Below are 24,396 nucleotides of genomic sequence, written 5' to 3'. Positions count from 1 at the left end.
AAAAGGCATGTTTTTGGATTTTTTATGATTTATTTTAATTATGATTAATGCATGATTAATTAAAATAAAATGAGGGAAAAGATGAAAATAAATTTTAAACCTAAAAATTAAGTTCAAAATATGTTCAAAATGCTTGTTAATTAATTTTAAAACAAAACTAATTTTTTTGGAATTTTTGAAATTGATTTGAAGTTTATTAAGTTAATTAAGACATAATTATGCAAATAATTATACAAATAATTAAACTTAAAGAGAAAATTATCCTAAATATGTACAAAATTAGTTTATAATATATAAACAATATTTAATATAAAGAACAATTTTTTTATGACTTTTTGATTGGTTAAGAATAATTAAAAAGCAAATATATAAATATATACTAATTAATTATGCAAAATATTGGAATTATGAAGAAAAATAAAATATTTTTATTTCAGAAAATAATATATTATTTTAAAAGTCTAAAAATATTTTTTGTGTATTTTTTGGATTTTTGAAACTATTTTTAATTAATTTAACAAAGAAATTAAAATAAAAATAGAAAATAAAAGGATACTAATCAGATGTGGTATGCATGTGAGGGAACATGATGTAGCTGCATGATCTGGCGCGTTGGATTAGGAGATGGATGGATCAGATGGTGGAAAGCATGAGGGACCATAGCACGTGGAACACCTGCAAAACACTGAATCCAAGGTCAGTTTAAAAAATCACGCGCGCGCCTCCCAGCCAATCAGAGGACGCCACGCATCATCTTCAACCTTCAGATGGGCTTTTACACCGTTCATTTGCAGGTGGTGTAAAAACTCCAATCTTTTACACCTGGTGATAATAGCGAATGCAAGCAAACATGAGTATAAATTTGGCGCGATGCCATGGTTAAGTTCGTATTGTTCACGCGAGTTTAATGGTGCTATTTAGAACTTGTAATTTTGCATGGATCATAAAACCCTAAATTTGAAAGTAAGAACCCTAAAATGGTGGTTCCTCGTATAGGCGTCCAAACTTCAATTAAGTTTCCAGAAACGATTAGGACCTCAAACCAAACACAAATATATGTCTACATCTTGCTAAACATGCATGGATTATGAGATATAAGTTAGTTTTAGTTTGAACAAACCGTGGCCTAGGTAGCTCGATTTATGAGGTTTCAGGACTTGGAAATGATTGAGATATGTTCAGTAATGCTTGAGGAAGGTGTTTAAGTGTTTAGTTTATATTGAAAATGTATTAAACTAAAAATTCGAATTTGAAATTTCTTTGAAAAGTTTAAGTGGTTACAAGCATGGTACAAGCATAAGAATGGCTCTGATTTCTGTCTCCCTTGATTGTGAAGTGTTATAGCCTTTATATAGACTATGTTGTGCTTAGAATTGAAGCCAAGAAGCATCTAGTTGCCTTTGTGGAATTCTTGATTTTTTATATTAAAAACCTTTGAATTATTGACCAAGTCTTCTTCTCTTCAATGCTCTTGCCTTGCTCTTCAATTCTCTGCAGAAAATCAGAGATTCCTTGGGTGAGTCATGCTTGGATTGTAAGCTACCCATTATCCATTCATTTTCCTTTTAATTTAATCTTAAAATAAGATAAAATTAAGAAAAAAAATGGATAAAAAAAGGTGTGGGCCTTGTCTTGGTCGTGGGAGGCCCATAATATTATGGAAATGATGTTTGAACCATGAAAACTTGGCCCCATTTGGAAAAAATACATTTTTGAGCAATGTTGATTTCATGCATTTTCCCAAAATTTAGCCAACTTCAACAAGGTGTAAATCCCTCAATTTTTGTCATATGAAGGAGATCTTGCACTTTTTGGAAACCTAAAAGAGTCCTCTAACCAATGCCTTTGGTCTCATGTCAAAATGATTTTTGATGCTCCTTGTGTGTCCTTTTGAAAAAAGTGTCTTTTTGTTGAATTTGAAAATGACCTGTAATGTCTTTGGTCATATTTTCCAAATGGTGAATGCAATGACCATGGGATCAATTGCATTTGAAAGATAATTGAATTTCCTTCAAAATGAGCTTTGGTTTGAATTTTTTGGATGAAGGATGAGAGAGTTATGACCAGTCAAAGTTGAGTTGACTTTTCAGGCAAAAACCCTAATTTTGAATCTTAGGGTTTTGTTGATTTTTTATCTTTCCTTGATGAATTATGATCATCCAATGATCAAATGATGAATCCTTTGAGAAAATATGGACTTTGACAAAAAAATTTCATTTTTGACTGTTTGTTGACTTTTTTGGTCAAACGGGTCGTCTGTTGACTGTTTGAGCTGCTGACGGTGCGTCTGAGTGAATTGAAGTTTGAAAATTTGTATGATGGTACTTTGAGATATATGGATGTGCATGAAATCCATTTGAGGTCTCAAAAGCTTGTTTCCCCTGTAAAAACAAGAAAACCCTAGTCAGGGACTGTTTGTGTAGGAGACAGTTAAGCATACCTGATTTTTGTGCAGTGTTGAGTCTCTGCTAATCGCGTGATATTCAGAAGACTTCTAGAACAAAAATCTTGGAATTTTGAATTGTGAAAGATTGATTTGATTGATGGTACAAAACACTGAGAATTGTACTGCCAGCAGTTTGGCTGTCAGCTGACTGTTCAGGTATTGACGTAGCAGTTAGAATGAAAAATCAACAGTCAAAGTTAATTTTCTTTTGTTGTTTTTGTTTTATGTGAAAAATGAAAGTTTATTTACATGACTTGTTAAAAAAAACAGACATAATAAATAACTAATATTTATTGTACGCGAGCAAAATTACCGATAATAACCCTGAAAATCATTTAATGCACAGAAAAATGAATATTTGACTGGCAGAAAACACACAAAATATTATCTGAGTAATTAAGCAATATTATGACAAATAGTACAACATTTAATACTGACAGTACAAATATTACATACTATATTGAACAGTACGACGAATAAACGGTACATTTAAGAAATAAGAAATACGGCAAATTTTAAGAATGACGATTGATAACCCATGCTACAAATAGTAACATGTAGATGATTGGGAGCATAAGCATCCCAGGTCCACAGTGTTCCGGGCTATGTAGACAGAAGAAAGACATGATCACCGTAGCAATGGTGATGACCATAAGAAAACACGTTTCCCACCGCTTTGCCATTTTGTCGGGGAAGAAGAAAGGATGGATTATGAAGTAGAAATTTGAGAGATGAATTAGAATTTGATGTGAGATTTTTAAGAGAAAATGAGAGGTATTTATAGAATGGAAAGAAGGATAGAGACGTTGGGGAATGATGTGATTCCGTACAAAAGGAAAATTTGAGTGGAAGTAAGATTTGAAAGAAAGTGTATGATAGTGTTGGGAAAAAGAGAGATGTAGAGAATAAAGTTAGGATTTGATTTTTTGGAAAAGAGATTTGAAAAGATTTTTGAAAATAATGGAATATAGTACAAAAATTAGTGGGAAACAAAAGATAATAATAATAATACTTATTACTAGTATAGTCTGAGTTTCCTGATTCGGCGCCTGCAAAAAGATTTAACTCTGTACCAATTGTGCCAGTACTATTTATCTGTAAATAAATAAATAGCATGTGTGAAGTAATAAACAGTATTTGGCATTTGCGTAAGAATAAATTCAACTGCAAGCCAAATTACTGTATAAGAAAAATTCTAAAAACTAAGTATTTCATATGTCAGGATATTTGTTGAAATAAAAATCCATGATTATATGAGACTCTTAATTTCCAGATTGGAGTTTTCTTGAAAAAAGATGCGGGCAAATTTTGGGGTATAACAATGTGTATAGGTTGTTTTGGGTCGAATTGACGTGTTAAATAATTGTTGAAAATATATGAAGAGTTGTGGAATTAATCATATTGATTTGTTGTGATATCCTTGTCGTTGTTGTTGATATGTTGTGATGCTTTTGCATTGTTGTTGAATTGTTGTGATGTTTTGATGTTGTGGTGACTGGTTGTTGTCGCTAAATGTTGTTGTGAGGTTTTGATATTAAGATTAGGCCTATGGCCAGTGACGATGCAAATGCTATTGTTTTGTGATTATTGCAAAGTGCATGAATTAAAGTGATGATGAAATTACCTCTAATTATTTATAATTATCTATGATATAGGCGTATGCCTCGTGACGATTGTTTTAGTGATTATATTTTATAATGTTGCATTCATCGAGTCGCATGATTGCATATTTTTGTGACGACCTGAATTGGCAAAACAGTGACGAAGGCTTATGCCTGTTTTAATGTGCCTTTAATAACTGGCAATTGGCGATGGGGGCTGAAGCCCTGGGTACCACATGCATGTGCATTGTTAGTGTCGCATTTTGTTGTGCATACGTGTGATGTAATTGTGAAGTGTTATGATTTGATTTTATGAATGTATGTGAGGTATTGTGACTTGAATTATGATGTGAGTTGCTTGTTGGATATTATGATGTGAATGGCGATGTTAATGCTGTGAAGTGATGATTTTATTATACTCGAACTCTAATGCATATTGTTTATCATACTCTCGTTTATATGGTTCGATATCTTACCCCTTCTGTTTGAATGTTACCCCAATGTTGGTAACGTGCAGGTTAAGAAGATTAATGCGCTTTCGGAATAGATTATAAGATGTTAGTCTTCCGTTGCTTCTGTTGAGTCGGGTCTTGCTCTGATACGTAACACTCGGGAAGGGATGGATGTTTAGTCGTTGCGTATTGATGTAAACATTGTTTTGATAACATGAACATGAATTATTTCCGCTGTGTATGAAAATGCGAAGTTTAGTATTTATGAAGTGTACTTTGGTTCATTCAAATAAAAGTGTTATGTATCTGCTTAAGTAAAATGAGAAGTTGTTTTATGATATATGATTTAATGTGATGTGTAACATCTTAATTTCATGTTTAAAATTATGTAAAAGAACTACTCTGATTTTCTTAATATTCGACGGGGTAAATTGGGGTGTTACAAGATCTCGGAAGGTAATTATGTCGAGAGCAGCCTCAAATGGAGATCTCGGAATAATCTGCTCACGTCCAAACTGTCTCATGTACCACTCCGACAGATATCTGACCATGGTGTTGGCCCCTCATGCCAACCATCCAAAATATAATACGATGCGGTCGAATAGGACAACATCACCGTATTCACTAAGGAGCGTCCACTGGATGTCATCGTGAGTAGTACGATCGAGGTATACACGATATGACCCCACTTTCTGATCCCCTCTATGGAGGACATCGTGCCGCCCTGGGCATGGCGTCAGCGTACAAAGGATCAGGATCGTAGTCATGGATGCGGTGGAAGTATGAGATAATCCAGCTCTGAAACACAAATACGATAATATGTTAGTACATGTTAATAAATAACATAATAAATGTGATATAATTAAAAATAAATGTACCGTGAGGAGTGTGCAAGAGCCAGTCAACTGTCTGGTCCTCCACTTGCATGCTTCATTCAACTTCTGGTAGAGGTATACCAGAATGGCGGCCCCCAGTTCCATTCGTGAACTGTAGTCAAATCAATAAAGTACCAGAGGTATGTCCTGTCTACGTAGGTTACACATTTGTCCACAAAGAGAGACGTGCCAACCAAGAACATGAACTAACACCGCAAGGCGCAAGCTCGGTGGTACTCAACAAAAAACACCATCACCCTCCTCCTCGGACTCCGCTGCCTCCACCAAATGGTTCACATAAAGCTCTTTCAAGCTGGAGAATCGGATATGCGGCTCACTTGTCGCTCTGCACTCATAATCGGCCAGATATGGATCCATACCCAGACAATCCACCATCCACTCGATGGCCTCAACTCGCTATATCCGAGAATGATCTAATAACCTCCCAATGATCGGCAGGTGGAGCAGACAGACCACATTGTAAAGGGTGATCGTTAACTCTCCAACAGGAAAGTGGAAAGACGATGTCTTCTTGTGCCAGCATTCAGAAAATGCCCCCTTCATGTCGTGGCTTATGGTACTATACATGATCATGCATAACCTGCCAAGTCCGGATTCAACTACGATATCATTAAACCATTGAGCCTGCGGTTTAAACAGATCAAATGTTTTCCGTGAATGGTTCACGGATTTTATGGGCGTTTGCTCCTGTCACAACAAAAAAAACAACAATGTTGGTAAAACCGTTTGAATTCATTTTGACTATTTACAATTAAAACGGTTAAATTAGAAAGTGCAATAAAAAAATGAACCTCGTCGTCCAAGTTATGTCGAGCGGCATGGTCATGATATTATATCAAAATGGACGTGTCTGAAGGCCCGCCCGAGTAGCCGCCATCTTGTGCGTCCTGGGAATCATCGTCGTGCTCAGGGTGAACCTCGGGTACCTTCTCCTCCTCCTCCCCTCGACTAACCTCACGAGAGGAAGACGCCCGAGACAGCCGACTCCTCGGTGTAGATGAGGATCTTGCAGGCGCCTCATCCATTTAGATCGGGACTCGGACTCGACCCTGTCCCCGAGTCACTCCTTGTTGTGCAGCTCTCTCGCGTTGAGCAAAGGCTGTATGTGTTTGTCTCCCCTGTCTAAGTCGATCAGTCGGTACCTGGTTGTCAGTCATTTTCTTGAAAAAAATACCACAGGTAAGAGTATGATGAAATCAAAATTGAAAATAAAAAAAAAACAACTGAGAGCAAATTTCAAAAATGTGTAACACCCCATATTTTCTAATTTTAATTTAATCAGAAATTAAATTATTATTTAGAATTAATTGGTATTTTGTTGAATTATTGGAGAATTATGGATTAAGGGCCATTGGGTCGGATGGTGAGATTAGTAGTATGTGGGTGCTAAGTGAGTAAGCCCATTACTAACTATTTTATGTTTTCATAAAATAAGGGAAATAAGGAAAAAGAGTCAGAACGTGAAAAATGAGAAGTTGAAGAGAAGACTTGAGGAACGTAAAGAGGAACCAAAGAGGAAGAGGACCAAAATCAAGAATTTGGCTAAGGTAAGGGGGGACTCTTCCAATTACCATCTCTTATCGTGTTATGAATGATAGGGCATGATTAGGGATATTGTTTGGGTCAATTTGATCATATTTCAGAGTTAGGTTTCGGGATAATTTTAATAGAAGTTGAATAATTGATGAATACCTCTGTGAATTCTATATAGAATTGTATGTTAATTGATGTTTGTGCTGTGGGTATTGTATCAATTATTGTGTTGTTGCATTCTTCCATGAACACTGAATCTGAGTTATGGGTTTCCAATAATTGGATAGAAAGTTAGGTTTTAATGTGTAAAACTGACATAGGATAATAGATTGATGAAATTGGATGAATACCATATGTTAATGTGTGAAAAGATGGTGTTTTAGACTTAAAATCATAGCTTGTTATGAGTGAAAACGAGTGGAAAACGGAATGGTGCGAAATTGCATATTTTGGGAGAAATACTGGTGTTTTGCGTATGAAATTGTTGATACGCGTATGGGATGAAGCCATACGCGTATGGGCGTGTTGATACTCGTATGGAAATTCTCATTGGAAAATTAGTTCTGTTGATTCGCGTATGGGACAGCTGATACGCGTATGGGTCTGGGTGATACTCGTATGGGAGGTGCCATACTCGTATGGCTTCTGTGTGTAAAAATTCTGTTTTGTGATTTTCTTCGAAAGTTCAACGATGCGTAACTTTTGATCCGTAACTCCGTTTTTAGTGTCGTTTTGAGTATGATGAACCTTATGAGATAACCTATGAGTTTAAATGATAAAATAAGGTGTAGCTTTCAATTAATTTTGAATTATGAATTTATTGCTTGATGAATGATGTATTGTACATATATACGATGAGATATGACAATACATGCTATGTTTTAAACATGATTCATATGATGATTTGTTTGATTGTGTAATGGAGCTCATGAGATATTTCATATGATGATATGAGTATGATGTGAATACTTTGTTCGTTTAATGGATGATATATTGTTGACATATATGATGGGATGTGACAATATAAGATATATTTGAAAACATGATTATGTGATGATTGTTGAGAATTGTACAATGATGATTGACTTGTTTTAGAAGATGTGAATACATGTATATTCTTACTTTGATGATGATGATTAGTGTAATACATGTATGTTCTGTAATGATGGCGATGATGATTGATTTGTGATGAATGATGCTGATACATATAAACATACTTAATAATGATGATGATGATGATGAAATGAGTATAGGATGATGGTACTCATAGAATGATGATGATGAAAGTATGTTGTATATATGTTTGCATGCATTCATGACCATTGATGAGGGCTGAATCCTAATGATGAGAGGATTCAGTGAAGGGCAAGATTCCCATTGTGTGGAATCTGTGCTGGCAGGACCGTATCTGGATGATGTTAGATCGGTCGGTGGGTTATTCCCATTGATGATGTTTGGTACCACATGCATAGAGTCAGTTGCATTCATATGCATGAATTTGATAACATGACTGAATGTACTTCATTGTTATGATTGGTAATATGTGCTGTGTGTGATGGTGGACAATCTGAATATAGATGAATTGGGTGAATAATATAACTATTGATGTGTTGTTATTTATAATTCAATAATATTTGTTAATTGCGAATGAGACTCACCCTTACACTATATTTTTCAGAATGAGGATAACGGCTTCGACTTGGTGAGGATTAGCTCATGAATCGATAGGTTGTTTAGCGTCGGGTCATGCTCTGATAGATGTAACATTGGGGGAAACGTTGTTTTAAGCTTATGATAAGAACTCTGTTTTGTTTAATTTATTTTGAGGATTGAAAGCATTGACGATGTAAAGCTAGTTTTGATGATTTATTCCGCTGTGTAAACATGAGATATTTTCTTTATGAGTTATGTTAAGATGTTTCTTCAGTGAATGCATGACATACGACTGATGATGTTTATCTTATTATGAATTGTGACGCCCTTGTGCATGTTACTCTGATTTATTTAATTAATTTCCGCGGGGGTTTAGAAGGGTGTTACAATAGTGGTATCAGAGCAGGTCGGTCCGTCCGGCCAATTGTCAAGTCAGTTGAGTTGCGCGACAGTTGAATACTGTCGGCGTATTATCCCTTGGTATGCGACATGTGAGTGAATCACTGTCAGTACTTGTTTGTTTTGTTGCAGGAGTTGGTTTGAGCGAAGTGGGGGAGAAGTTTTGATTCTCGGAAGAGGATTAGTGCAAGTTTGCAATGAGGATTGCTGTCGTGATGCTTCAGAAATCGAACTTTAGCGATGGAATGTGTCGCTTAAGGGTTGTATATAATGTGATTGATCTGATGAGGATGAGTTTCTGAGTGGAATTTCCGCAAGCAAAACGCAGGAAAGTTGTTGAATCGTTATGAAACTTTGAAAATTCATAACTAGAGTTCTAGACATCCGATTCGAGTTCCGTTTGAAGCGTCGAAAAGCTAACGAGATGAACTTTGTTATAAAAATGGTTTCAGAAGCTGTAACATATTTAATTGTGACAGGATGATGTTGGAAATACGTGAAGTTGCGGTTACGCTTGCTCTTAGAACTAGACTTGTTGGTTAGTACTGAACGGGATGTCAGTGTCAGAGTTGAACGAATTGAAGGAATATTTAAAGGGCTTGTTGAGGAGAAATTTTATAGATTACGTGTACCATTTGAGGAGTTTTGGAAATATCGTTTAGAGTGTCGCTGCATGGCGTCGGTGTTGCATTTTTGGATAACGATTGGAAAATGCGTATCTTGAGTTCCGAGTGTCGGATTAATGTGCCGTTTGAGACTACGAAGAGGTGAAATTATGTTTTACCTTATGGGAGAGTTATAAATACAATAGAGGTGATTCTATGAGGAGAGATTCCAAAGTAGGTTAAGGAAGCGTGAAGCTTGTTGAATAGGAATGCCTACTACTGCAATTGTTGGAAACGAAGTTGAGTAGAACATGTTATTGATGAATAAGTTGATGAGACGTTCGGTAATAAATATGATTTGAGTGACGATGGATTTTAGTGAGAATTGAATTAGTAGTAAAGGTGAAATAAACTTTAGAACGGTTGAAGTCGTATTTATGATGCCAAAGCAACGACATGTATAAAAGAAGAATTGTAGAAGATTTCTAACACCTATTGATGTGAGGAAGGCTTTGTGGAGATTCCGAGTGGAATGATATTTGGACGTGAAAGATGTCATGGGATTTAGAGTAAAACCACAAGTTATGAATGTTGTCGCGGTCTTTTGCTAAGATGAGGATTTTGATTTGGAACGAGAATTATAAAAGAAGAATTGTAGAAGATTTCTAACACCCATTGATGTGAGGAAGACTTTGTGGAGATTCCGAGTGGAATGATATTTGGACGCGAAAGATGTCATGGGATTTAGAGTAAAACCACAAGTTATGAATGTTGTCGCGGTCTTTTGCTAAGATGATGATTTTGATTTGGAACGAGATGAATAGTAATGTACGAGTATATTAGTGATTGTGAAGTCAGAAGTACTTAACAAGCCTGTGATGCTAAGTGACTATGAAGCGGATTGTGTAAAATGTTTGGACGTTGGTGTCTCACCGATAATATCCAATGAGAGGGAAGCGTGCGAGTTGTAAAGACTCAAAGTGAATTATTGGGCTATGACGATGTTAATGAGTTTGAGTGCAAACTCGAAAAGGACGCTATTATGTAGTAACGACGGTTTATGCTTAAATATGATTGTCGACTATCTATTGACAAATTTAGGAATTGATCACCCTAAATCTCTTGTTGGTAGTAGATGGAATCATATAAATGGGATGAACTTGTTTTGTTACCTTAATGGTATAAGTTGTGTGGGATATTAAACCGTGAGAATAATCACTCACCATGTTGTGTGAACTTATGAATAAGTGAATATGAAGGAGTGCAACATAATGGACAATGACTTAAGACGGGTAATCAGAGTCGCGCAACGAAAGTATGTAGATTAGTGTTATGAGTATTACTCGTGGGCTGTGAGGAATTAATATGTCAGGAGCCTACATAGAGAATATATATTGGTCTATATGTTTGATTTAGAATCTAGTGGATGTAAGGATGTTGTACCAGAGAATTAGAACCCTTTTGAATAATTGTCGAGATGATGAATATGTTATTGTGGTTGTACGTAGTTAACGAGTATGTATTCGGCGAAGTTAAGACGATGAGTTGATACCATATGATGCTATAATAATTTTGTGTCGTTGTTAAGATGTTATTGTAGATTCCAGATATAATGAGGAATTATACTCTAAGAAGGACGAAGTTGATTTAATTCTTAGAGAAGAGCGGAACTCAGTTTGAGATATTTTGTAAGAAATGGTATATTGAGGCTGATGGGTGTGATTATAATTACTTGTGTGTACTCGTTCCGATGGTTAAAATGTTTAAATAGAGGGAGTAAATCAGGACTTTGTTTTTGGAGTGCGAGTAAGTATTGCTAAGTGGTAGATTAGTACCATGTATGATAAAGAAGGATTCTTGAACGAATGAGTAAAGAGAGTCGGAATTGGGTAAAACTAAGAAATCTAATTGGTAATGATGATTGTAATGAGTAATCAAAATAGTGCAGCAAAAGCGGAATGTAACGTGTTGAATAATTACTGGTATGACTTTAGAAGAGTCAGATAGTTGAAATTCAATGGTATATGAATGTTATTATCGAGTTTCTTGAAGGAAGCAGTTGGTGAAAAGTGTAAGTATTATTTCATCGCTCAGATGGAAAAGTGTGTCTAAGGTTGGTACGTTCGGTAGATGGAATGCTTTACTGCAGTGTTGATCAGGTGTGGTCATACCATGGTTGTGTAATTATATTACTCAGTTAGGGGGTGTATTGTATGGGTTTTACCTCAATGTTCCATTGTTGTCAATCTTTTAGAGGTATAACGAGTGGTACACCTTTGGATGGTCAAATATGACGTAAGAGTTGAGATTTGAATGTATGAGACATGTTTTCTGTTGGTAACATCAGATGGATTTTGATGATCGACTGATGGGAATGTTACTTAGGAACTAGAGAGTCAAACGAAGGACTCCTATCTGGAACTTTTCATTGGAAGTATGTTTTCGAGGACAAAAACTCTTTTAGTGGGGGAGAGTTGTAACACCCCATATTTTCTAATTTTAATTTAATCAGAAATTAAATTATTATTTAGAATTAATTGGTATTTTGTTGAACTATTGGAGAATTATGGATTAAGGGCCATTGGGCCGGATGGTGAGATTAGTAGTATGGGGGTGCTAAGTGAGTAAGCCTATTACTAACTATTTTATGTTTTCATAAAATAAGGGAAATAAGGAAAAAGAGTCAGAACGAGAAAAATGAGAAGTTGAAGAGAAGAGTTGAGGAACGTAAAGAGGAACCAAAGAGGAAGAGGACCAAAATCAAGAATTTGGCTAAGGTAAGGGGGGACTCTTCCAATTACCATCTCTTATCGTGTTATGAATGATAGGGCATGATTAGGGATATTGTTTGGATCAATTTGATCATATTTCAGAGTTAGGTTTCGGGATAATTTTAATAGAAGTTGAATAAATGATGAATATCTCTGTGAATTCTATATAGAATTGTATGTTAATTGATGTTTGTGTTGTGGGTATTATATCAATTGTTGTGTTGTTGCGTTCTTCCATGAACACTGAATCTGAGTTATGGGTTTCCAATAATTGGATAGAAAGTTAGGTTTTAATGTGTAAAACTGACATAGGATAATAGATTGATGAAATTGGATGAATACCATATGTTAATGTGTGAAAAGATGGTGTTTTAGACTTAAAATCATAGCTTGTTATGAGTGAAAACAAGTGGAAAACGGAATGGTGCGAAATTGCATATTTTGGGAGAAATACTGGTGTTTTGCGTATGGAATTGTTGATACGCGTATGGGCGTGTTGATACTCGTATGGAAATTCTAAGTGGAAAATTAGTTCTATTGATTCGCGTATGGGACAGCTGATACGCGTATGGGTCTGGGTGATACTCGTATGGGAGGTGCCATACTCGTATGGCTTCTGTGTGTAAAAATTATGTTTTTATGATTTTCTTCGAAAGTTCAACGATGCGTAACTTTTTATCCGTAACTCCGTTTGTAGTGCCGTTTCGAGTATGACGAGCCTTATGAGATAAAGTATGAGTTTAAATAATAAAATAAGGTGTAGATTTCAATTAATTTTGAATTATGAATTTATTGCTTGATGAATGATGTATTGAAAACATGATTATGTGATGATTGTTGAGAATTGTACAATGATGATTGACTTGTTTTAGAAGATGTGAATACATGTATATTCTTACTTTGATGATGATGATTAGTGTAATACATGTATGTTCTGTAATGATGGGGATGATGATTGATTTGTGATGAATGATGCTGATACATATAAACATACTTAATAATGATGATGATGATGATGATGAAATGAGTATAGGATGATGGTACTCATAGAATGATGATGATGAAAGTATGTTGTATATATGTTTGCATGCATTCATGACCATTGATGAGGGCTGAATCCTAATGATGAGAGGATTCAGTGAAGGGCAAGATTCCCATTGTGTGGAATCTGTGCTGGCAAGGCCGTATCTGGATGATGTTAGATCGGTCGGTGGGTTATTCCCATTGATGATGTTTGGTACCACATGCATAGAGTCAGTTGCATTCATATGCATGAATTTGATAACATGACTGAATGTACTTCATTGTTATGATTGGTAATATGTGTTGTGTGTGATGGTGGACTATCTGAATATAGATGAATTGGGTGAATAATATAACTATTGATGTGTTGTTATTTATAATGCAATAATATTTGTTAATTGCGAATGAGACTCATCCTTACACTATATTTTTCAGATTGAGGATATCGGCTTCGACTTGGTGAGGATTAGCTCATGAGTCGATAGGTTGTTTAGCGTCGGGTCATGCTCTGATAGATGTAACACTGGGGGAAACGTTGTTTTAAGCTTATGATAAGAACTCTGTTTTGTTTAATTTATTTTGAGGATTGAAAGCATTGACGATGTAATGCTAGTTTTGATGATTTATTCCGCTGTTTAAACATGAGGTATTTGCTTTATGAGTTATGTTAAGATGTTTCTTCAGTGAATGCATGACATACAACTGATGATGTTTATTTTATTATGAATTGTGACGCCCTTGTGCATGTTACTCTGATTTATTTAATTAATTTCTGCGGGGGTTTAGAAGGGTGTTACAAAATGTATATCCGAAACTGGTCAAAGGTGATTTCAGAAATGCACAGAGAAAATTTTGACAGTTTCCATTTCTTTCCCTAACTCATACAAAATTCAATTTTTGAGGTATAAACATTATCATTGAGCATCAATAGCTTCAATCTAAAACATTATCCTAATTTCTAACCGCCCTAATAACATTGAGCTAGAGTAGAGAGTTGTGGAATCCTACAAATTTTTGAAACTTTGAGTAGCACTTGAATGGAGCTTTGAGCCTTGAATGGAGTTTGAATGGAAGTTGTGGAGTAGTAATGTCTTGATAGGAATTTGGTAGAAATGGGTTTGAAGTAAAAAAAATTGAGTTTTGAAGAGAATGTAAACAATGGTGGTGGCTGTTTGCGTCAAAAATACCTCGGTATGCATATCCGAAGACACATTTTTTTTTAAAAAAGTTACTCCGGAGATACATATCCGAAATCACTTTAATTTTACAAAATAAAAAATTATCTTCGGAAATACATATCCGAAATCACTCTTATTTTAAAAATATATATGTCTTCGAATATATTTTAGAGTTTTTCATGGAGAATTGTGAATATGTATATAAGTGCATAGAGAAATGGTTTAAAATTTAACTAAAATATTTATGATCACACCCCGTCCCATTAAAAGAGTAGTTCTATAGGGTAGAAGTAATATAAAAAAAACACATGTATATGAAGATCCTTGTGGATTTCTCATCATTCTCAGCCAGATAAAATGACAAGCAATATAATAATAAAATCAATAATACTAATTGCATACAGAAATAACCACCTCAAACCGAGTGACAAAGACAATGGCTCTCCGAACAGGCGGCACCACCAACGATTTTTCCAAATAAAATCAACCGCTTAGTCCTAATTTCATTTCACAATACGTGTGGTTCACTCCTTTTCTCTCTCTCATTTTCTTCAATGGCCGAAACTTCCACCCTTTTCAGATTCAGATTCTCTTCTCCACCATTCAATTCCACATCTCCTTCAAAACCTTTCACATTCAATCCCAATTCTTTCCCTCTCTCATCACCTTCTATCTCTCAACCCCGTCTTCTCCGTTTCAACCCCAAAGCCAACCATTCCAACAACAACAACTCCGATGAAGATCCCTTCGAGTTCTTCCCTTGGTCTGACTCCGACGCTGGTGAGCTTTCTTGTTTCTTTTTCTTTCAATTTCAGACTCTAGTTGCTTTCTCTTTTTATGTATTTATCAATCTACATTAAATTAGCCAGTTAGGGTTCTTACATCAAATTAAATATGTAACAAATTATAAGCAAATTATGCTTTTTAGACCATATACATTAATTATTCAATAAAGTAAAATTTGCTTATAATTTGTTATGGAGGGAGTATTTGTGTCAGTATCTGCGTCTGAAACCAACACCGTAATCGCGGTGCCAATTTCGGTTTTAGATTATTGCCTCAAAGTCGATGTTGTGTTTTTGGTGTCCGTGCTTCTTAGTTACTAAGAAATGTTTGTGAGTATGATTGAATGCTTTATAGTTCAAAGAATATCCTTTCTTACTTTATCATCAGTTAGGATTATTTTATCTGATAGTTTTTACTCTTTATATTAGGGAAAGTAATTGATATGATTATATAGAGGTTTTGAGATTTTTTTTTTGGCTTTTTCGTTGTTTAAAATTATTTATGTATTCTCAGTAGTTTCGTTTGTGTTTGTGACTTCTCACAGAAATTCAATGGGTTGCTCAGGACAGATTTACCTTCTTCACTGCGGATGGTCTGGTCCAAATTGGAGGCTCCATGACTCCTCGTCGTGCCAGGTTTTCTGATGTATGATTTTATCTTTTTTAATTTCATTTTGCTTTCAGTTTAAACACTAAACAATTAGCACCTTTATTATCCCCCAGCGATAGGTTTTTGGTTATGTCTAAATTGAGTTGTATGTATCTTTTTGGTACATTGCAACATTTATCTTTTGTCAAGAATCTATGATCTCAAAATCGTGACAAATTTTGGAGAAGGGCCAGCTTGGGTTTTTATTCATATCGTTAATTAATTACACCAAACAAAATGTGCACCTAAAAACTTATGTTGGAATTTGTCTCTGTTGGAAGAGGGTGTGAAAATTACTTCATTCAAGATGCTTTGTAACTGTGTTGAGAACCCATCTATTTTAAAAGGTTAGGCTGTTTATTGGTGAAGGATGAGTCTGTAGTTCTATTACTATTTAGCATTTCCAACATAGTTCTTATTGTGATTATAAAGTTTTTATTATGTACTTGCTCCTTTGGTATATTGGATGCTGTAACGGCGTTAGACTCTTTTCTCTTTTATCCCTCGTGTTAAAAAGGTCTTTCATTTAGAACACTTGGCATCGTGTAATCAGTTTTTAAGGCCAAGACAAAGTATGTAGTTCTTTTGAATCTTTATTATGTCTGAAGTCTGAACCATCTTCTTGTTTAAATCCATTTCAATGTCAGAGATTCTTTTAGATTGGCTAAGCAGGTTCTCATGTTTCACAGAAGCAAGGGAAATTCAAAACTGCTAAAAAATTTCAACGGTATCAAGAGAGTAACTATATGGACCCCAATCAAGGCCTTTGCCTGGGTGCACTCTTTGATATTGCAGCTACAAATGTAAGTACTTATTCTTTTGACTTAACCTCCTTTATGAGTTATCTTTTGCCGTCTTATAAATTTGAATGTCCTCTTTCCAGGGACTTGATATGAGCAGAAGGCTCTGCATTTTTGGTTTCTGCCGCTCTATTGAAATGCTTAGTGATGTGGTGGAAGATACTGTTTTGGAGCATGGTGGGGAGGTAGGCTATCCTACGTAACAATCTTTTTTCCTTTTAGCAACAAAATAATAACTAATTCTGGTGTTCATAAGTAACCTAGATCGTGTTCCACACACAACATTTTACCACTACTAGATAAACAATCCCAACATATTTGAAAGGTAGGATATCTTAGTTCCTTTCACAATCTTGTTATGTTTTACATCTTTCAACCTTCTTTAATTCATCTAAACTTTTATACCCTCGTAAAACAATACAACAACAAATTTCCAACTCAAACAATAAGGTTTCCCATGCATTTTTCAACGAAATCACTAAGACTTTAGGTTCTGAAATTGTAACCCGAAACCATTTTCCGTATGATTTCAATTCTTCTGCAGAATTACTGGGTTGTGATTTGTGATGTGAATTTGTGCTGGAAGCTTTTACTTTGCAACTTTTTCTGTTATAACGTGCCAACCCAAATTTTGTGACCATTTGAGCTAATTTTATATGGCACACAGGTGATTGCTGCAGAGAAGGCAAGCAGAGGTGATTTGCATGAAAAGCTAACCATGACTGTTGCGGTACCATTGCTATGGGGCGTTCCTCCAGCTTCCGAGACGCTCCACCTAGCCGTTAAAAGTGGAGGAGGAATTGTAGATAAGGTCTATTGGCAATGGGACTTTCTGTAAATATATTGTAGGTTTTCTAACCATTCTTTGTGCACTCTGTACATAAACTTAGTATCTCTGTATATGCACAAAAAAAGTTGTTGTATCTCTTCTGTACATGTACAAATATTTATTTTCATGTCAATATCCAATTGTCCGTACCACAATAAATTGTTTGTTGTGGCATGAGAACTTAAACTTGAATATATCTGCCTTTGATTAAAATTTGCTGGAAAATTCCATCTGCCTTTACTCGTCTAATTTAATATGAGTTTCTTTTTCCTATCAATAGACAAAATTTATTTTGCTACCTTCTTCGGTTATAAACAATGCAAGCTGAACAAGGCTTTACTGAATTATTTTTTGGCTAAATTTTTCAAAGAAAAAACCATGATAGTATGAAGTGGAATTTTGGTAGTGTTTTGTACCGTAACCATTTTTATCTTTTGTATGAAGAACACTAGATTCTGGTTGGAATTTTGCTCCTTGATTAGAACAGCGCTAATGATTTTTTTAGAGACAACCAAGTATAGATAGAGGACTTTGCAAGGGAGCAGATGAGTAAGCATCGGTAGTGTCAATGAGTAAGCATCGGTAGTGTCAATGTCGATCATTTCATGGAAAAAATGGCAAAGAGATTTGCATTAGCCTGGAGACATTCAATTAGCACGTATTTTTACCTCGGAGTGGAGTTCAGATCCTATTTTCACGGTTTTAATGGGATTATCATCGAGCTGAACGAATTCGAAATCACCATCTAGAATTGGTCTGACTTCGTTTTCACGCACTGTTGAGGTGGTGAGAAGATTTTTTTAGTATAACTTTGCGGATACGTCTTGTTGCTCTCAGGTTAGCATCAAGTACAACCATCTTTTCAGCGTTGATGTGGTATGTTACTTTAAGGTGGATTAGGGAAGCCACGACATCCAGCTTTGCCAAAAAGGACCTGCCAAAGATGCCGCTGAAAGCACTCTTACACGAAACTACTAGGAAACAAAAAGTTAGATTCCATAAGAGTTACATTCCTTTCACCTTCCCCTTCTTCAAGGGATAGTAGCAAATATGTGAAAAATCTTCCATTCCACAAGGGTGAGTTACGAAATTATTGAAGGTTAGGAGACCTTTGTCACCGCATGATCTCCTCTGTCACCGCTTGAACTCAGATCTAACTGGTGGAGTCCTAGTTGCTCGAGTGTATCGTTGTAGAGGACGGTACACAAACTCCCATCGTCCACGAGAACCTATTATTATGTGATTTGCCACTGTAACCGTTATAACTAGTTGTAACTTCGCGTTTGAGATTCCATTTACCTTCTTGTGATCTCGAAACACTAGCGTATGTCTGTCTTTACTTTGTGATCTTGGATAAGGCTCTCCGATGATGGATCTCTGTCATAATTTTTTTTGTGGATCTTATCAACGACGAAGGGTTTAGGTGGTACCAGATCAGGAAATTCAGCAGAGTTTTTCAACGAGATATAGGAGGTTATCTTCTTCATCTTATGGTGGTTCAGATAGAGTTCTGCCTTATAGATCGAGATCGTGGAATATTGCAGGAATTAGAAATCAATTCCTACCGACAACGTCATTGTGCGAGAACTAAATTTAATGTTGATTGATGGTGTTGAACTATTAAAGGGTGATGTTGATCTATGATGTGGTGGTGCGGAATGGACATTCAAGATTAGCGATCAAATGATCAGGTCAATTACAAAATCTAAGAGTAAAGTGAAAGACGAAGATCAGAAAAGTGTATCTTAAATCTCATGTTAGATAATTTCTATTAAACGATACATGATTGGACTCCACCATTAAATATTTGACCGACGCAGAAGATAACTTATTTAAAATTTATTTACAATTTATCAAAAATAAACTTAAATAAGCGTCAGTGCAGACCTAAAGGGTAGGTGAGCAAGGCAATGGCCTAGGGCCTCCAAACTCTTTTCCAATTAGTGCTATATTTAAAGTAACATCTTGTCCAAACAATATTCTATAGCATTTAAATATTATAATCACTATTACTATCATATTCTTTTTTTTTTAATAAAATGGTAATAAATAAGATTAACTATGCGTTAAATATAAAAACTACAAAACTATTTATATATGAATGAATATTTTTATATTTTTAATTGAGAGATGTGAGAGTATACATGACTGAATTTTTTTTGCAAATTAAAAGTCTTTATTAATTGATATTGTTGTGTTAGAGTGTGTCCTCTCAATTCTAGTAAAAGGATTAAAATATATTTTATTTATATAGTAACTTTCTTTTATCTAGTTTTAATATAAAATATGTATTTTGTTTAATTGTTTTATTCTGAAATTATTGTTTTTTTATTTGTCTTTATTGTAAATTTATTTTATTTTATTTAAAGTATTGTCAACCAAATATTTGAATTTTCGCTATTCAAAAAAAAAAAAAAACGAATCGTTGAAATTTTAGTTGAATGACAAAAAAAAAAAAGTAGTTTAAGAGTAAAGTTTAGTGTCGTTAAATAAACAAATTAAAAGTGCAACATCTAACAATGAAAAAAATGAAAATAAGAATTTATTAGTAGAAAAATTCAAAAATATAAAATTCTAAACAAAGTTAAAAATTAAAAAATTATGAAATTTTTAATAAGTAATTTATCAATTAAAAACTAATAATTTATCAATTAAAAATTTAAATAAAAAATATATTTTTATTCTTAATAATTTAAATTACTTTAGGCCTCCATATATGTTGGGCCGGCCCTTATAAGCGTTGATAAATAACTTCACAAAGTCTAAAAGAGTAACTCCTGTCTTGATAAGTGCCAACTATATTGGCTTTCAATTCCAGCTTTGGTTTTAGCGGTAATTCAAATAAACTAATTCATGATGGTCGTGCGTGAAGCCATTGACTTATTAAGTAAATTGCTTAAACGATTGGATCGAAGATCATGCAAAATTAAGAAATGTTAAAGACAACACTTCTTTTCCAATAAATAAAAGAATATCAAAATTAAATAAAAAATCAAAAAAGAAAAGAAAAAAAGAAAACAATATCAAAGTTCAACGCAGCTAAGCTAACAAAGCAAAGCGGCGGAAAACTGCTTTGACCTCAAAACAATGAAGTGCATGTTTGGTTTGACTTTCGGAAAAGCCAAAAGCAATTTTATAGGAGTAGAATCGATTCTGAGTGATTTTAAGATGTTAGGTTAATCAAAAGTAAAATTGATTATGTCTCTAGAATTGTTCTATTTGAAGTTAGAATTTGTAGCTTCTGCTTCATAATTGATTCTGAATGATTTTTACACTATAATTTATTGTTCAAGTCACTTTTGCATAAATGTATCCAAACATAAATCAATTCTGCTAAACTCAATTATGATAAAATCAATTCTACCAAACTCAATTATGCTAGAATTAATTTTGTCCACCGTCAATCCAAACACAACCGAAGTATTACTCACCTAGATAACTGATCCATCTTCCCTCGATCCCCATTTCTCCCTAACTTCCTTCCTCTTTCAATCCACATCCTATGTTGCCAACACCATCAACCTCGTGGTCGCCCAAACTAGAGAGACTTTAACCTTCGGCCAACTTAAAATCCAAGTCACTGGCTTCTCTCGCTCCTTACCTAGCCTCGAACTCCGACAAGGCAAAGTCATTTTTCTATCTGTGTGTAACTCTGTAGGTTTCACTGTCCGCTTCCTCGCTATAGCTGCTACAAGTGCTATTGCCACCACTTGTAGTCCTTTATACATTGTCTCCGAATTCTCAAAGCAATCGACAACTCTGAACCCGAGATCATTGTAACCGTATAAAAACTCTATGCACATTTAGAAGATTGGAACATAGATTTTTCTTTAGTATTACTCGACCGAGAATTTTGGACTCGCGTATATGTTGCAATCGTTTCTTTCATGGGTTTGGAGATAGGACGATCTCGTTAGAGAGGTGTACAATAGCTCCGAGAAGATTACGACGAACATCGTCGTTTTGAAATTAGACGTGGTCGTGATTTTGTACTCTTTATGAACCACGGGGAGAAGTAAGGAGTAATTTTGACTCACTGAAGCTTCATAGCAGCAACAGTGGAAGGGGATGTGGTGTCCAAGATCACAACGAAAAAGGTGATGCATTTTTTTATTACAAACATATATCTACAGGTTCGGCCTGTAACACCCTAATTTTCCCCTGAGTAATTATAAATAAAATCAGATAAATTAAAAAAATATATTCAGACAATTAGAATGCTACTTTCATCAACATAAACCTGCTCATATCATATGACATGTAACACATATAACTTTTTAAAATTATTAATAATAACAAGACAAACATTGACATGTCTAACTTCATTTTATTGCCGCGGAAAGCATCAACAAATTATTCAATTACTTATTCAAAACAAATCATGTTATAAAGTAATTATAAAGAATGCCAACATGAGAGATATCATGAAAGCTCCAACAAACATAACAAAACAAACAAATGTTCGGCCCGCAATGTTACATATCAGAGTAGACGTCCACTCGATAAAAGGATAATGAAGAACACTCTCTTCTACTCACATCCACACCTTCACTGCGGATCACCTGCGCGTTATCCACGTAGAGACAACATTCAAACAGAATGGTGAGATATCACAATTATATAAAACAATGAATAATAATAAGTAAGTAACATATTATTTCATGCATAATCACCCATTCTACCAATCATGCTTCCACAAAATCCAAATAACACAACAAGTATGCAATGCAACGAGACTCAACACCGTGACTCAATGCATGTGGTACCAATATGTGAACTCTCAGGTTCACTCGCTCCCGATCCCCAACATAGGATCATAGCACACCAAAAATTGTGACCATCACCATAGGTAACGCTTCACCGATTCCCACCTAGAACCATCTACTCGCACCCAATCCCCACCATAGGATTGAGGCTCACAAAAAATCATTACCATCACCATAGGTAACGCTTCACCGATTCCCACCTGGAACCAGCTACTCGCACCCAATCCCCACCATAGGATTGAGGCTCACCAAAACAGACCACCGTCCAAACACCATGATGCATGATACATAATAGACATGCAACAACAATGTATAATGACATTCACCTTAGTCAATGTACCACGCCAATGTTGGCCATTATACACGCACCATAATAATATAGCAAGCAACAACAATGCATTCACACATATTCCACACCACAACATACAACTACACACCATACAACACCATAACGCGTCATTTAAATAATTTCCATAAAGTGAATTTATTTTTAAATGAAATTACATTGCACCAGCTTTCTAAAACTTTGAACAGGGCCTCAATCGGACACCTGAAGCTCAAGTTATGAATTTTTGAAGTCTTACAAAATTCTGTCAGAACAGCGGTAACGGGTTACATCAAACCATGTAACCGGTTACATGCATTCTAGTAGTCGAGTACACAATTTTTCATTGATGTAACAGGTTACATGTTGCCAGAATGCCCATTTTCACAATATTTAGACAATGTAACCGGTTACATCAAACCATGTAACCGGTTACATGCAGAAAAAATCAATTTTCTAAAATTATGTGGTACAAAATCCAGTCCCCAAAATCTTCCCAAACCCCATATTCTTAAGAGAAATCACATACTCAAACTCTACCATATCACAACAACATACCATTTCCCAAACATTTACCAACCACGAAAATCATCCAATCATTCAATCAACACATTAAATACATCAATTTCATTCAACACCTAAAAGAGATGAACACAACATGAAGAAAAACATTCCAACAATGGCAATCATAATTCCCAACTTATAAATCATTATGCAAACCCTTTTAGAATTGAAAGCTCAACCCTTACCTTAGAGTTCTTTCAAGCTCTACTATCTGTTAAAAATGGTGGCCTCTTTTTCTCCTTGAGCCCTAGCTTCCTATTCTTTCTTTCTCGTGTTTCACGTTCTGACAATTTTTCTATTCCAAAACCCCTTTCCTATCTTATTATTTTATTATTACTATTATTTACCGCCACCAAGAATAATAATAATAATAATAATAGTACCACTAATAATAATACTTATTCATTTAATTAAATAATTAATCAGTACCAATATATATTATCTAACTAATTAATTATTAATCAATATTACTAATTAGCTCTACTCACCACACCACCCTTCTCTACACTATTACTCGTACACTCTCAACACCAACAATTATATTTTCTAATGTTAACACCCTACACTGGAGGACTCTCTAATATACTAAAACACCAAAGACACAACAAGATCACCAAATATCACATAAATAATTTATGAAAAATAATTTAAATTAAATCGGGGCATTACACGACCTTCCAAAGTGCATCTTCTCTTACAATAGAACTCAGCTGAGAATGCTTCTGCACAAGGGTTCTATTTATAGAACCAATTGTATGGGCTGCAAGCTAAAAATCCCACTTAAGTGTACGTACATCATACCTTATGATGTACCGTATATCACTTAAGAGTGTAGTACCTTACCATATTCTGTATTCTAATTACGTGCACTGTACCTAATGGTGTTCTACAATTCACTTAAGTGCACCGTACCTTAGGGTGTTCCTTATTTTTTCTATCTTTCAACAATTTGTCCATGTGTGTGACCCTGTAGGTTCTTGCGACATTGCCAATCATATTAAATCACGCATTTAACATAATAAATAGTGAGCGGTATCTAGCAACACATCACTGCTACCCAAGTCACAAAAATGCCATGATATCTGACAAAACCTTTTCCCTGATAATACTTGTGTGTACAA

The 24,396-nt window shown here is 35.0% G+C and overlaps 1 protein-coding gene across 1 annotated transcript; it reads left to right on the top strand.

Moving 5' to 3' along the window:
- Positions 1 to 14,959: 14,959 nt before the first annotated feature.
- Positions 14,960 to 17,845, top strand: LOC131620107 (uncharacterized). Its single transcript, XM_058891130.1, has 5 exons — positions 14,960 to 15,337; positions 15,888 to 15,988; positions 16,681 to 16,794; positions 16,875 to 16,976; positions 17,459 to 17,845. The coding sequence occupies exons 1-5, from the start codon at positions 15,112 to 15,114 to the stop codon at positions 17,627 to 17,629; spliced, it is 714 nt and encodes a 237-aa protein (XP_058747113.1). The 5' UTR covers positions 14,960 to 15,111; the 3' UTR covers positions 17,630 to 17,845.
- The last annotated feature ends 6,551 nt before the right edge of the window (positions 17,846 to 24,396 follow it).

The sequence above is a fragment of the Vicia villosa genome, linkage group LG1 (genome assembly GCF_029867415.1).
Source record: "Vicia villosa cultivar HV-30 ecotype Madison, WI linkage group LG1, Vvil1.0, whole genome shotgun sequence".
NCBI lineage: Eukaryota > Viridiplantae > Streptophyta > Magnoliopsida > Fabales > Fabaceae > Vicia > Vicia villosa.
This window is presented reverse-complemented; position numbering and strand designations above follow the sequence as displayed.